The 15,696-nt window shown below is 38.6% G+C and overlaps 2 protein-coding genes across 2 annotated transcripts in view; one reads left to right on the top strand and one right to left on the bottom strand.

Moving 5' to 3' along the window:
* Positions 1-20: 20 nt before the first annotated feature.
* On the bottom strand, positions 21-10,169 carry suds3 (SDS3 homolog, SIN3A corepressor complex component). The gene is made up of 12 exons (XM_042488089.1): positions 9,978-10,169; positions 7,735-7,804; positions 7,565-7,620; positions 6,538-6,609; positions 5,494-5,513; positions 5,213-5,369; positions 4,840-4,935; positions 4,616-4,677; positions 4,493-4,514; positions 3,400-3,505; positions 2,442-2,526; positions 21-927 (listed from the first exon to the last, which is right to left on the bottom strand). The coding sequence occupies exons 1-12, from the start codon at positions 10,087-10,089 to the stop codon at positions 829-831; spliced, it is 957 nt and encodes a 318-aa protein (XP_042344023.1). The 5' UTR covers positions 10,090-10,169; the 3' UTR covers positions 21-828.
* A 2,261-nt stretch (positions 10,170-12,430) lies between these two features.
* taok3a (TAO kinase 3a) overlaps positions 12,431-15,696 on the top strand; it is a 92,076-nt gene continuing 88,810 nt past the window's right edge. The window contains 1 exon segment of the mRNA XM_042487569.1: positions 12,431-12,583. The gene's annotated coding sequence lies outside the window, so the exon portion shown is untranslated.

Genomic DNA, 15,696 nt, shown 5'->3' with positions numbered 1-15,696 from the left:
CAACAAACCTTTTCATCAAGTTAATAAAATGCAGAGAACATTTTAATAAAATGAAACACAGTACAAATCAACAATTAACTTAGCGCTCCACATGCAAATACAGTCTGAACTAATCCAAATCGTTCACACATGGAGAGGCTCACATAAAATGGCAAAAAAATAACATAAAAACCTCAAAATACTTTTTTTTCAAATAAGAAATTTACGTTTTAATACATCTAACTTTTTAAACATGTTATTAGGACGAACCGTCAGCATAGCAAGCAGCCATTTCTTGGTGACAGTGCAAAAGGCATATTCTTTTGAAAAATGACTCCTGCTGTAAGGAAACTGTAACATCAGTCATTCATGATTATCAGCTGGATTTAAAGCATCTCCTTGTCTGTTTTTCAGTGCTTGCTGTGTTACATGTCACCAGTGACACACTTTGAAAGGCGTGAGGACTGTGGGACAACGTGAGGCTGCTCGAGACAAAATAACTTAATGGTAAGTGGAAAAGGACTGCATGGTGTGGAAAAGATTCAGAAAACCTCCTTCATACACATGCCACATAGTGACAAATAATGCTGGGAAACAGTCAGCATATGACCCCTTTTACTGTACTATCATTTGGTTTATGTTGAAAAATCTCTAGGTATTTTTGGCCCTGGAAGACTGTGTTTCTGTGTGTGTGTTTGTGTAAGGAGGGGTTAGTGTGTATGATGAAGAATAAGAGGCCACATGTCAAACTCAACTGAGATGCACCAAATAGGGAAACGGGCTGAACGAGCGGGTGGATGGATGGATAAATGAACAGATGGGGGTTGGGTGGGGGGTGGGGGTAATGTTTCACGCAGCCGACCGTCGACGGATGACAAACGCTCCCCTCTGCAGCTGTCCCAGGTAGATCCTCATCTTTGTACTGTCACTCGTCTTCCTCACCCAAATCTGGAGAACAAAGACGAGACAAGCCCTCAATACACACATTTAAAAAAGAGAAGTATTCCAAAGTAGCTGTCTATATAAACTATGTCCATATTCATTTAGAAATCTAGGGTACTCCAGGAATAAATTCACATTATATTTTTCATCCAAATGCTCCCTGGAAAGAAGAGCTTTACTTTTCTAGTGACCAAAGAGCCTCATTCACCAATATAATCCAGGTTTTTCTTAAATTTGTTCTAAAAAAAAAAAAAAAAAAAAAGAGGTCAAGTCTACGTTAGATTCATGACATGTTCGCACCTGTTCAGGGTTCCCACACATTTTTACAAATTAATTTAAAAACGTTTTAATGGTTTTTAACGTTGTTATACGTTTTTTTTTAAATTGTTTTTAATTGTTTTTGGTTGATTTATGTTGCTTACTTTATGTTTATTTACTGACTTTGTTTGCTGAGTTGTTACTTAACTGTCACCTGCACAACCTTGTCCTCCTTTGTTGTTGTATTTCAGTTGCTGTATTTTGTGCACATAAATCTTAAAATCTTAAATCTTTGTTTAAAAAAAGAGTTAAGTGCCAGCCTGGTCTCAATGTATCATTAATACTCCTGATATTACAACATTCACACAGCACAGCACTAGATTATATTAAAAAAGAGTAATTTTGTGTAATTGGATTTCTATAAATATATTTGGAAAAAGAGCTAAAACAATTAAAAAATGTTTCCAAAATTTTCTGTTAATTCCAAACCAGTTTCAGGCGTGGAAATATATATATTATATATTTGTTTGTACCCAAAAAACAAGTATAAATGAAACAACCAACGATAAATGAAATTCTTCCTGACAATTTCGCAATTGACTTCTCCAGCGTTGCCTTTACCCTCGTCTCTTCCCAGCCTGTAGAATGACACGCTCACTGATGTCGGCATGGTGCACAATTCAAGTAAAAAAAATAATGCTATTTTTTTGGTGGCAGCCAAGAACCATTTCTTTCAGGTACTGAACCAATTTATTCTTGGTTAAAATGCTCTAAATGGTTCAAAACCAGCTGTGGGAACCAGAACAGAACCGGTTCTGTGTCGGCGGCAAAAGAGTAACAGCGACAGGGCTGATTTTTAGTATCACACAGCTAATGTTACCCAACAGTAATTAATGTGTTTAATGACAGACTCGAGCTGTTTGTGTTTCGGTGTGGGCTTTCTGTTTTTAACTACTCTGTGTTGATTCAAGCTGACCAGGCAGAGAGAGCAGGAGGAGAGCGGCTCACTGAAAATGCCGTTTAGTGCTGCTTTGAATGGCAGCAACAGTGAACATCTGCAATTAGCGTTTAATTGAAAAATGACAAATATAAAAATTAAGATAAAAATGCTTCTAGATGTAGCATTAGATGTAAGACACTAAATATCAAAAAAAGCATAACAGATCCCTTTTAGATTTAAATTCTGGCCGTAGCTTGCACTCTGCACCTTTAAGCAGTACACCAGTATATGCAGCAGGAGCTTGATAAGAACCAAAGCTCACCTCATTGGTCCCCACTGAGCTGATGACACAGCTAATCTTTGTGTTGTCCTTTGACTCCAGGTAGATGGCCTGGCTCTTATGGTACCTGTCAGGGCATAAAACACACACGCAAAAAGCTTTAATTCAGCGTTCAAGGTGAGAAATGAAGGATCAGCCTGAGTGCAGACAGCAGAGGGCTTCATTATACATAATTTTACCCAGCTGAATAAACCGCATTCCTCCTGAGATGGCACTAAATAGATAATTGGACTGGAAAGTCAAAACAAAAAGTCTGTTATTTTATTTTAATGGCTCCAGAACTGTCAGAGGACAGAACCAACCCAGGGGAAGAGACTGACAACCAAAACGTTTGATCATTAAGGGCCCACTGAAGAATAATGACGCATGTGTCTCCCTGCGGCTCTTTGTGAAGGCTTTCCGGTGGTGGCGTCTTTTTTAGTGATGAATAAATGAGACTTTGCCTTGAAAGAAGCGTGCACATAGCTCATAGCACACTCCCCTCAAATTCCTCCATCTGTATCAGCAGCTAATAAGACACAACTCTATTATGGTTACCCCTCTTCACATGACCTTATGTTCTGACACATGTCTGATGCAGAGCTCTGCTCTCAAACAGAGGGGTATCAGAGCCGTATCTGGTCAAGGATTTTCATTCTCTTCGTCTCTGCATCACAGCAGACTGATTCTAATGCAGCCACCTTCTCTGAATATGTATTTTATGGTGGCTTCAAGCACAGCACTTATTCAGCAGCTCCTCAGAAATATCTCTTTCTGTGGCTCAGGGATAAAAAAGAAGCTGCCATCAAAGTGGTTGGAACATGTCTTTTGAAAACCAGACCAAAGACATCGAAACCTGCGGCAATGTGGCCATCTAGTGGTGACACCAGCTGTGTGAGAAACGGCACTACGTCAGGGGAAACACTGAGATGTCTTTTTTAGGATAAAATGTGAAATTTACCATCTTTTGTCGTAGTAAAGCTTCCCCTCCTCGATGCGGGCCTCGTAACGCTGGGAGGGGTTCTCCATGGGAGCGGAGGGGACGTGCTCTGGAGACGAGGGAGACACTACAGAGGAAGAAACACTTGGTAAGTGTCACCGTGCAAAACTTGTGTACAAATAGTTTCCTGTTTTAAGGCACACATTTGGGACATTTTGGGAAATATGCTTATTTACTTTCTCGGTGAGACTATAGGATGATGATCGATGATGATGAAGAGCGATACCACTCTACTCTCTGTCCGCTCAATATAAAGTTACAACCAGCAGCCGATCATTTTAGCTTAGCATAACGACTGGAAACATAAATCCGCCTGCCAGCTCACTAATAAACCTGTTCCTGTTTATTTAATTCGTACCGGGGCTCCACAGGAACAATTGCCAGGTTGGCAACCACTTTGGGAGACAGCAAACATCAGAACAGACACGCCAATATAAAGAAATGTTTACTAGTTGTTGCAGTAGTGATGTTAAAATATTGATGTTACGGTCAGAAGCAGAACCAAATAATGCTGCACCTGGATTGGTGCTTTTACCTGCATGTGCATCTGTTTTAGAGACTACAGTGAATTAAGTTGTTTGACGTTGAGGTGAAAAGTTCAACTGAAGCATCAACATCTCAAACAAATGTGTCAATTTATGTGAGCGACAAAACACCCGATGAACGAAAAAGATTAACGAAATCTGCAAGGTCGAAGTATCCTGGCGACCGCTTTTAAAAGTTAGCATTGAGCTCTGTGTATAAAAACCAAAGTGTAAAAACCTCCTGTTGTTGTTATGTGCCACAGTTTTTCTTTCTGCTGATTGCTTGGAAGTTACTGCTCCCAAACAAGAAATACTCCACATTTTGTGACCTTTGAACCAAACCAGGATAGCTGTTTCCCAGTTTCCGGTCTTTGTGCTAAGCTGAGCTAACCAACAGCTATTTACCATCTTTTATTTAACTCAGCAAAAAAGCAAACAAGCCTGTTTCCCTTAATGACAAAGTATTGCCGAGAACTCATTGTGCATAACAAAAAGAAAAAAACATCTGCAAAAAAAGAGTTTTGTCATACCTGGCCGTTTTGGTGACTTAAGCTGAAAAAGAAAAGGAGTGGAAATTTTTAAAAGACATAATTAGGAAAAAAATAACATTGAGCATTGACATACATAAGGTCAAGACACTCAGAAAAACGTACCTTATTAAGTGTTCTTAGATCTTCCATTATCTGTTCATCTGTTAACAAATAATTTAGCTGAGGTGTGAAGAGTTAAGGAAGATATTTTAAAACAAATGACCTGAGAAACTTTGAAAAAAAAAAAAAACACTACCAGAAAAAATAATACTGGATAATTTCCCCGTCATAGATTAATCTAAAGTGACAGCTGCCAATCTGAGAGTGCAAAGTTATGCAAAGGATATCTGGTGCCGGTTTTCTCCGTTTGTCTGGTATTGGGACCGGATCATTTGGCCGTCGCCTCAACTTCCGAGTCATGATAGGTTTTACCTCCATCGAATCTATGCATGAAAGAAATAATGACAAACTGAGATCGACCAATAACATCAAAATTGTGTCAAACTGATTAAAAAGCAAAACAAACATCTGTTGCAGACAATTCAACAACACAGACAGCATCTTAATTCACTGTTTCTGAAAGTCTTATTCTCATCAGACAACTTCATATTTAAGTGTGGAGAGAGAAAAAGTCTCACGTCCACCCCCGTACTTTTTAACCACATTTCTCTCTTCTACTGAGAAAGTCCCTGACGAATTATTTTATCCTGGCTCCCTTACCGCCCGTCAGCTCCATTGTTAATTTTTCGTTCTCGATCATCTTCTTCTTCTCCTCCAGCTCTGCAATTAGATTTTCTTTCAGTTCAACCTTTTTATCGTCAAACTCCTTTACTGCCGCCTTCTTCTCCTTGATGTAGTTCCTCTCCACCTGCTCTGTCTGCAGGAGGTTGAGAGAAAGAAATGACAGAAACAGAAGGAATGTTTTATTTGTAATTCCAAAAACGTAAAGGTCAGTTACATGTCAACTACATCCGTCAGTAAGCAAGATGAATCATACTCACCTCGAGCTGGAGAAACAAATCTGTAAAGAGAATAAAAACACCAGTTTAATATAATTTGGATGTTATATCTGACTTTTAACAACAAAAGTTAACGTTCATTACTGTCAAGGCTAGAAAAAAGAAAGCTCAAGAGGGTTCAGTGGAGGAAGAGGACGCACGGGTTTACAGCAAAAAACAGCCTAAAATTTAAAGCAAATATCGATGAACATAAAGACACTTTTTGCTGAGCAGCAAAAAAAATAAGTACATAAAATTCTGGCACGCACAGCAAGCAAAGAAATAGCTGACCGGACAGAAGGCAGTGAGTCAACAGAAATAAAGTAATTAATATAATGAAAACAGTCAGAAGGTGGAAGATGAACGGGTTTGGAGCAGAAAGACAGCTCAGTCAGTTTTCAAAATAAAACTACATCTCTACATTAGTTCACTAAAGTATAATGTCTGGGTAGACACTGTATTTTTGCACTAATCTTGTGTGTTGCTACATGCTTTATTTACCCTTTCTGCTAATCAAAATGTGCGACTTCTATAGCTGCAAAGTTCAACTGACCACTGAATGTAAACACAGAACGCCATCACTGGTTTTAGCTGTTGACAATTCAATTCCAATAAATATTTATTTAAAACAAGATAGTTTTATTCTCAAGAAAAAAAGACTAAAAGTCAAGACTTCAGTCAACTATAACATGTACAATTCTATGGCAGTAATATTAAAACAAGTTTACTATTACAGTTTATAACGCATCTTTTGAAGGAAGCCAGGGGGGAAATCGGACCTCTTTACATATAATACTTCCATGGCCAACATTTCTCGTCTTATAACCATAAGATTTTGCATTTGAACAAGTTTTCTTTTCCTATTTCTCACCTCCAAACAGTTGGTTTGCTACACTGCTTATTGCCAGTATTCTTGTCTGGCCAAACAAACCAAATTAACACAGGAAGCGCTCCAAAACTTCAATAATCTGCTTTAAACGTGGTTGGTGGGGATGCATCAGAAAGAAGGCAAAGTGTGTTGCATTTCTGAAATATTTCTCAACTTGCCTGCATTTCTGAGTCTCTCTTTGTACTGCTGGTCCAGCTTTTTCATCCTCTTCTGATACTCCTGCAGTGTACCTGCAAGGAGAGAGGGTCACTTAAGAGATAAAGATCAATGGAATCGCAGGAATTTGTTGTCAAGTGTTGTGTAGAATGACAGCAAGTAGTAAAACTCTAATTCAAGCAGTTTCACTAAAATACAACATCAATATTTCTAGACCAAATTTTAAAATTGACATCCTGTACCTGCTATCGTCATCACCCACCCCCAGTCTATCCCTTTCCACCTTCAAATCCCATTTGGAAATACATATTTTCAAGCTGGCATATTCAGTCTGAATTTATGGTGATACACAGATCTTGATTTGCACTGATGATAATTTTATGATTAGAATTTTACTGAGTTTCAGAAAATTATCTTGTCAAGTTTTTATATTAATTAAATACTGTAATAATTGACTTTATGATCTATGGATGCATTGCTGCTTGTTTTTATTTGAGTCTTATAAGGGTGTTAAATATATAAATAAAATAATAAAAATAATTATTAAAATATTATTATCATTATTATTATTATTATTATTATTATTACTGTTATTAATAGATGAGATTGATATTGCACCTAAATCTGGATTTACAAAAGGGCCACAACATGTCAATCGAAAATGTTTTCACTTTAAATTCACTGTTCTGAAACCGTCTCAATCAACAAACAGACAAACAAAACCTGCTGTTGATGGCGGAGGAGTGTTTGTCATCAGTTATCATCTGTTTCTCAGCTGGTTTATCTTCGTAGCCAGAGACAGTGGCTGCACTTTTAAGAGGCCTCTGAAACTGCCTTTGTGTCCTGATGATGTAATCCCGAACCACCAACATGAGTAACCAGTGAGGATCTGGCTGTGTCCTTCAAAAAATCTCATAAAAATGAACCCCCACTCACAAAACCCGCCTCACAGACAATGAGCTGCAGTCATTCAGATATAGAAAATTCCTGACATACATCAGTCATAAGAAAAAAAATCCAAGTGATTACCTTCTTGTAATTGCTGTAACTGTCTTTTCAGAGAGGCCAGTTTGTCTTGGTACATCCTGCAATGAAATAGCTGATATCACATTTCCTTTCACCGGGCAAACATTCAAAACTTTCACCTTCAGATTATTCGTAGGTTAAAACAGCTGATCCGTGGTTTACAAAACACTTACTGCTCTTTGATTTCAACATAGTCATCCTCGTCGTGCTTGGCAAGATCTGTTTCACTGGCATCTTCTGTGTCTGGAAAAGGTCACAACAGAAAGAGAAGAGACTTTCAAAACTATTTCTTAACTAAAATTCAAAATCGATGCTTTGTTTTAAAGAATATAGTACATGAAGGGAGTGTGGAGAAATCATAGATGATCAAGCCGATAATTTCTGGTCTAGTCCTATTCAGACTTTCTGGAAGGAAGTAGCAACAATAGATAGATAGATATATTTTCCATTGCCTTTAAAAAAAAAACAACAACAAAAAACCCAACTATTTCCTAAATCTTCTAATATCTTACAATCTGCAGGACATTTCTTACCAAGTTGCTCATAGCTTTTTTCCTCCATATTTTCAAAAATACATCAAAACACTTTGCTCAGAGTTCAAAGTTTTGAATGCTTGTGAAAGGCATCTGAAACATCTTTGAACATCCCATGACCTCGGATCTATTTTCTTTCCTGTGTGTTCTGTTTTCTATTTTCACATTATTTTCCCTACAACAAAAAAACTGTAATAATAATTAAAATGTGTAAAAAAAAAAATAAATCAGACATTCAGATTATACAAATATAAATAAAAGTATAAAACATAAAATGAATAAATAAAAATATAAATAAATTGATAAATGAAAGTATAAAATATAAATGTATGTCATAAATAAAAACATTTTAAAAATACTGTACAGGTGAGGATTTCAGCGTGCTCCACAAGATAATTGTTTGTTACTGTTTTTTTTTTTTTTTTTTAACCTTTACATCCCAGACTTACTGCAATAAATTTGAGTCCACAGACAGACAGAGAGACAGACAGACAGCAGAGATCTGTACAGATCAAAAGACGTGCGTGGCCCCGGTACGGTAATGGTGAACACCCTGTTTGGGAATGTCCTCTGGTTTGTTAGAATAGGACACCAGGGAAACCCAAGTTTGCCAACACTGATATGCTCCTGAAAAAAGTGTAGCTACATAAAGTTACGGCTTGTAGACGTAATCTAATGACATTGATACAACTAGCGACAGAAATGCAGCTGTTAATATGAGTGTCAAGCATTTGCCGCATGGTGGGATTAATAAGAAACGGCCCCCGGCTAACTTGCTGTCAGTCCAACGGAAACTCTCTCCGGGCGAAGCTAACATGTTTGTGCGATGTGGCAAACTTGGGGGCCAAGTTTACAAGCACCGGGATAACCTCGGTCAGCCAGCGTTACCTTCAAAAAGCCCGACACAAGAGAAGGCCCAGTCGTATTAAGCTGACACAGCAGCTTTCATTTTCGGTTAGCATTTATGTGCTAACCCATGTTAGCTGTTTAAACCCGATTCTAGCTCTCGTAGTTTGCCAAAACAGAGCCGTCAACATATCCGGAGCAGGAAAAACAAATCAATCAAGCGCATCTTTCGCTTGGAAGTCGTTGTGAAGAAACTAGCCAACCTTGTATTGCTGTCATCGCCTTGCTTTCCTCTTGTCTTTCTGTCTCATTCACTGCAATCCGTCCTGTCTCAGTGAATAGTGTGAAAAGGGCAGTGCAGTGGACACAGCACGCCTGCCGACCTGTCAGTGCTCGCAGCTAACGTTACGTAGCTAGTTGGCTAATTAACGCTATGTGCCCCACTTGGCATATCATTTATTGAAACTGTGCATTAATCCCAGTGGACTGCAACATGCTAAATGTATCTTAACTCAAATTACATTTGCGTTTTATCGATTTATAACAATAATACTCGACAATAACGCTCAAAAATGTGATAAAAGCTAATTAATGCCTCACGTTTATATTGGCACGCTAGCTTGTTAGCTTGTAAACAAATGCGAGTTTTTGCTATTATCGTTAACTGTTAGCTAACACCGAAGACGTCCAGCCAGTGTAATATTTATCTTGAATAAAATACATCACCTGCCTCTGTAATGTTTCCTGACGGAACAGAAACTTGGCCGATTGTGGTCGGTTAGCTTGTTATGTAGCTAGAAAGCTAACGGCGTGTGGCTGTGGCTCGTATCGGATTAATGTTTGAAAAGAGGCAGTTAAAATGTGATTTCGGAAGTACTACTATAAAAAATGTCCCCCATCGAGCTAAATCTACAACCTCTCCGTAAACGCTGTATTAAAAATAACTAATTTTTTTACGCAATAATCGCGCGTTTCCGTTGTTTTCCAACAAGTAGACCGAGCCCGACAGTCAGGGAGCTTTTGGTCAGTTCGTTTACCTTCTTCTGAATCTCTTCCCCTGAAACTCCGGTCATCGTCGTCGTCCACGCTATCGAGCTCCTCTTCATCGTTGTAATAATCCACCATAGGTGATAGCAAAGTCGAAGCCATTTGTTCGCTCGAAAAATGTAAACAAACACAAAATAAACAATCGATTTGTGTTTTGCAGCTTGCTGTTGGAACAGCGCCTACAACCGGCAGGACCCCTGAGCGTCGAGCTGTCTGGCCTTATGCCTGTATACAATGTCCGTAAAATTGACGTTGGATGTATCATGAAACATATTTAATCAGGGTTTTCCAAACAATTAAAGGAAATAACTAAGATAAACGATACCAGATACCAATGAGCGTATTTTCTAAATATGGGTTGGAACATACGGTGAAATATTTAGTCAGGCATATTTCTGACCGCTAGGGGTTGTAAGGGCTCTTTGTTTTGGCTCCCGGTTGGCTCATGGTTGGCTCCTTTTCCACTTAGTGTTTTTGCTTTTTCTAAACTCTGATGATCAGTGGAGAGTCACGGTGCGGTCAGTGGTGAAAATCAGTGTTTTTCAATGAAGCGATCACATATCTCCGCCGTCTTATCTGTTTTATCATGCCTAAACATGCTTAGCCAATAGTAAACGCCATCACTTATAAGCCATTTTTGACCCACAGGCGCCAAAAGAGCTGCGAAAATGTCATTTGTCGGCCCACAGTTATTTAGTCAGTCAACTGATCAGCCCTATTTGTGGTAAATTACGTTATTCCCCCGACATTGCATACGAAGGTTGTTTCAGTGCTTTCACCACACTGACTAAACCCATCTATTTTGATGTGATTAAATTATTTGAAAAGAGCAATTTGTTCATTTGTTTATTTTTTAGTGTACAAAAAAGCAATGCAAAAATGATCAAAATCGGTCTACCATCTCTAAATGTCAGTATAACTGTAGAATGTGAACTTTTCCCGAAACACAATAAGAAGGACATATTCTCCTTATAGCCCCATGTTTAGCTAAAATTATCTCACTTTAAGATGAAGTATGTATATGCCGATGCCATGGAGGAAAGTCTGGTGTTGTATCACAAAGTTAAGGTTCATGGTGAAATGCAAAATCGCATGAGATTAGCGCCTCTTGACCAAAAATTCATCTTTTCTCAGACCCTAGTGGGTATTTATAAAACCCACTGGGGTAAAACATTTAAGTGTCAGTTTCTTTCTCTGCCCTGCTCCTGGACAGTAATGCCATAAAGTGAATTCACAAACAATAAAAGAAGTGTTTTCCAAACTTAATGATGCTCTTGTATTTCATGCTTATTTGTACAAAGGACTCAGTACCTTCAAAATCTCAAGGTACATCCCGTTTTTTGATTTTCTTTTTTTTAACAATTAAACACCTGGGTTGACATCAGTTTTCTTGTGCTGCATTCAGATGCCTTTTATTAGCCTTTCAAACCTCTAAAACCTGAGAAAATTGGTTTGATTTCTTTCAGAAATGTTATGAGCAACTTGACAAGACATGTCTCCAAATTTTATTTCGTTTATTTTTTTTTTTTAAGTAAAACTGGTTGAAGATTTCCTTTTTGTTTGTTTGGTTTTTACTTAAAGCTTTATGTATAATATTTAAAGTTACACACACACACACACACACATACACACACACACACACACACACACACACATTGTTAAGCTGTTTCTCGCATTACTTTTTTTTTTCAAAGAAATCAAGCAAATTTGCTCCGGTTTCAAATAGTTAATGTATGTCGTCAAAATAAAAACCTGATACTAGTAAGTGTTACAGTTGAACTTCGGAGTTTCAACAGCAGGTGGCAGCATTGTACTGAGTATATTCATGAGACGACCTGGACTGCCATCACTGAAGTTGCAACAGAATCGCTATGACTCAGTCCATGCATCTTTAATGATTTGCAAAGGAAATAAGGTGTAGTATTGTTAATTTACTTTTACAAAAGCACTTGTTATTTAAAGCAGCGCTGCGGATTTGCGTTTGCGTTACATTAGGGCATACTAATCAACCATAAGATTCTTGCAAGAAAAAAATAAAATAGGTGTCATGTGCAAAATACACCTTGAACGCGCACATCCTCGCGCGGACCCCTTCGCAGCACGAGCCAACTTTATTTCCGCCTGTCTGTCAAAGTAGCTGTCAAACACGGGCGAGGGGTTGTGCTCCCGCTGCTCCTCCGTCATTCAGGAAGTCCTCACCAACTGACAGCACTTCGCAAAGTCACACCGACATCTCCAGAGTCGGACTTAAAAAATGTTCCTGAAGTGAGTAACGCTTTTCAACAACGACGACTTTCGCACAAGGTGAGCGTGCTTTTATTTTTTCTCCTCCTCCTCTGTTGTTGTTGTGTCACTGTTTGTAACGGTTAGCGGGCTCGTGCTCGGCTGAAATGACACTTCCTCTTGTGTCAGCGGCTAAGCTACTGAAGCTAAAATGTCAAAGCGGTAAAGAGTGGGTGTAAATGACAACTACGCGTTGCACCTGAAGTTAAAAAATGACCACCGTCGCTTGTTTTCGACGTTGTTCGGCTTGTTTCAACGACACTCAGAGGTGGTGAGCACGGGGACCAGCAGCATCAGCCCGCTGGGGTTATAAGTGCGTAGGTTTGCTTTTTTTAAGCTCTTGAGCGATGTTTCTTGATTGATGTGTTTCTGCACCTGCTTTGAAAAATCTACGCTGCAATTTTACGCTGTGAACTGACGGAGAAGACGCTTTGCTGTTTGGTTTCTTCCTCAGGGGGTGAGTATGGAGAGCAGACGGATGACAGGTTGTAGTGATAGTACAGTTGTGGGGGGTTTGAAGCCGATAAGACGGCTGTGTAAACTTGTCCTCGGTGTTTTTTTTTAGCATTGTCATGCACTGTGAGCCAGTCCTGCGTGAGTGTGTCACATCAAAAATGACTGTGGTACCGTCCATTGCATCCTACATTGTTGTGAGTGAGATTTTACTATCAACGCGCAGTCACAATGGCTTTCGCTTGAGACGGTGTAACGTCCACTACACATGACCTGAACCACATTTTACTACGTCTGTCTGCACTCGTTAACCAGCCGAGCATTATATGCACCATTAACACTTTTATTTTTCATCATTTCGATTGCAGTATGTGCTTGCATTCATTTATTGCACGCACAATACTAGCACGTCATTCATCATTCTATATATATATATATAGATATCTGTCCATGCATAAATGCTGCTAAAATCTACATGCATTCAAGTGCATGGTTAAAAAATAGCCTTCAAAGTAAATGTAGGCTATCATGACGCGCTCGAAATGGCAGATGTAGATAGCAAGCTGAGCACTAAAACCGACTAAAACCCAAGCTGACCCAACATGATGTCATCTCTTGTGTGTAGAGCGCATGAGTGAGAGGCAGCAGACCGTGTTTCGCTGCTAAACTGTGTCATTTGTAAAGATTTATTTTAAGAAGCATGCCCACGCGATTTCAGGTATTTAATCCCATATTGTGACATTGCACTTGCATGTCGATCAGATCGATTCATAGTATGTAGAGGTGTAGTGAAGTGGGTGCAAAACTAATTTCACACATTTGCTTTGCAGAATAGAGTTTACTTGTCTGGACATAATGCTGAGTAAGAAAGAGAGAGAATAACAGGAAACAATTTAGGGACTGTTCTTTAGTTGTCAGAGGAAGGGAGTGGCTGTTTTTTTTTTACCTTCTCTGAAGCTACCAATATTTTTCCTGGAGCCTCCACAAGAGACTTTAGAGAATGTACAACACTCCCTTCACCAAAAAGATTTTTTTTGGTTTTCAAAACTTACTCTTTGATGTTTGAAAGTTAACCCTTTAAAATCTGAGCAAATAGGCTTGATTTAAAAAAGGAAGATGGCAATGAGCAACTTAAGGAGAAATAGCTCAAATATTAGCAAAAAAGTACAAGAAAATTAGTTCAAATTTAGAAAAAAAAGGAAAGGGAAAATACAAGTGAATGGCCTGAAAAAAGTGCTTACAAAAACCTCTTTTTATTATTAAATTATTAAAAAATAATTATGACAATTATAAATGTAGTTTAGTATTAGAAATATTTCCCTAGCTTTTTAAAAAATAATTTTCTAAATTACTAATTTCTTGAATATTGTGGGACATTTCTTGCCAAGTTGCTCATTGCTTTTTCTCCACATTTTAGAAAGAAATCAAACCAATTTTCTCAGGGTTCAAAGGGTTAAATACTTGTGAAAGTTTTCTGAATGCAGCAAAAAAAAAGTCATTCATGTTTCAAAGGGTTAAAAGTTGAAGACAAAACCCTGGAGTTGAAAAAAGCCTTGTTTTTTCTGCTCCTGTCGTGCATGCTTGGTAGTTCATGTAAATGGTTTATGTTTTTTTCAAAATTTTAAATTACACATAGAATAACATGATTTTAATGAAGTGCTACTTTTTTAAGCTTAGATTTGACTATGTTTTTTTTGTTCAATGACTGTCAGAAATTGGAAAATCCAATGATAATTTCAGTTTCTGGCTATGATGAATTGCATAATTATACATTTAAAGATTTTTAAATAAAACATTTAAAAATCTGCAGTAAAAGAAATACAAAATACAGAAATTTAATATTGAATGTGCCTCCCCTAAGTAAAAAAAAAAAAAACCTCCCCATTGCTGAATAACTTATTTGACTCATCTCTCCCTCTTTCCACCACCCTCCTGCTCCATAAATCACGAACAGTCCCTAAGAATGTGTGCTTTTCTTCACACTCTTTTTGCCATTACGTCTCTTATTAAGAGTTTCAGTGCCCTACTTTAGTGTTTCAGCATACATACCATCGTTCAAAGGGCACAGGAGTGTTGTGCAAGCCCCCTCGTTCACATCATATCTACGAGGCTCATTGCAACCTATTGACCAAGCGACCGAGAGAGGGAACAGAAAGTGACACACTTCCTTTTTTAGTGATTGAATCTAGGGCAGATCAGCCCTTGATTTTACTTTGACTGGGCCATTTTAAGGTAAATGTTTCACTGATGCAGGCTGTTGGACTGATCCAGGTCGCCTCAGGCTGATAATACACAGGTTATAGGGTGTTACAGTAAATGCTTGTTTCTTGTACAGTTGGACCCGAGGGAGGTTAGCCACACCTGGTTTTGTTGTAGTGCATGTTGTGAAACTTGAGATTTTCAGGAGCAAAAGTCAAAAGGGAATATATATCTATCTATCAGAGAGGCTCATTTTTGAGAGGCACATAATTAGTAGACTGCTGTTTTGTGTTTTGGATGAATTATAATGTGCTTCCGTGCTTTACTTTGGTCTTTGTTGGACACATGATGACACAGGTCTCTATATGTGACAACAAGCGTCCTTCAGACAGGCAGAGCCATATTGCTAACAGTCATGTCTTTTTATAGAGCTGTGTGAGAGATTATTGAGACGTTAGCCAGGGGTCTTCTCATGAATCTGCACAAATCCCTTTGAGTACCTCCGTGTGTGTGTGTGTGTGTGTGTGTGTGTGTGTGTGTGTGTGTGTGTGTGTGTGTGTGTGTGTGTGTGGGTGCACGCATGCTGATGGATGCACTGGGAAAGGACTCCTCAGCTGCTGATGACAATTGGCTGATGTGGCTGTCACAGACAGGGGTCTGGGGTGGGGGTGTGTGAGCCAGACTTGCTCACATTAAGGCCATGTTCACACTGAAGGCAGACTCCCATTTGCACTCGTAACTGGTTTAAATCAGGTCCTAGATTAGGTTTAAGGC

The sequence above is a fragment of the Plectropomus leopardus genome, chromosome 6, assembly GCF_008729295.1.
Source record: "Plectropomus leopardus isolate mb chromosome 6, YSFRI_Pleo_2.0, whole genome shotgun sequence".
Taxonomy (NCBI): Eukaryota; Metazoa; Chordata; class Actinopteri; order Perciformes; family Serranidae; genus Plectropomus; species Plectropomus leopardus.
Note: the sequence above shows the minus strand (reverse complement) of the source record. Positions and strands in the feature narration are given on the sequence as shown.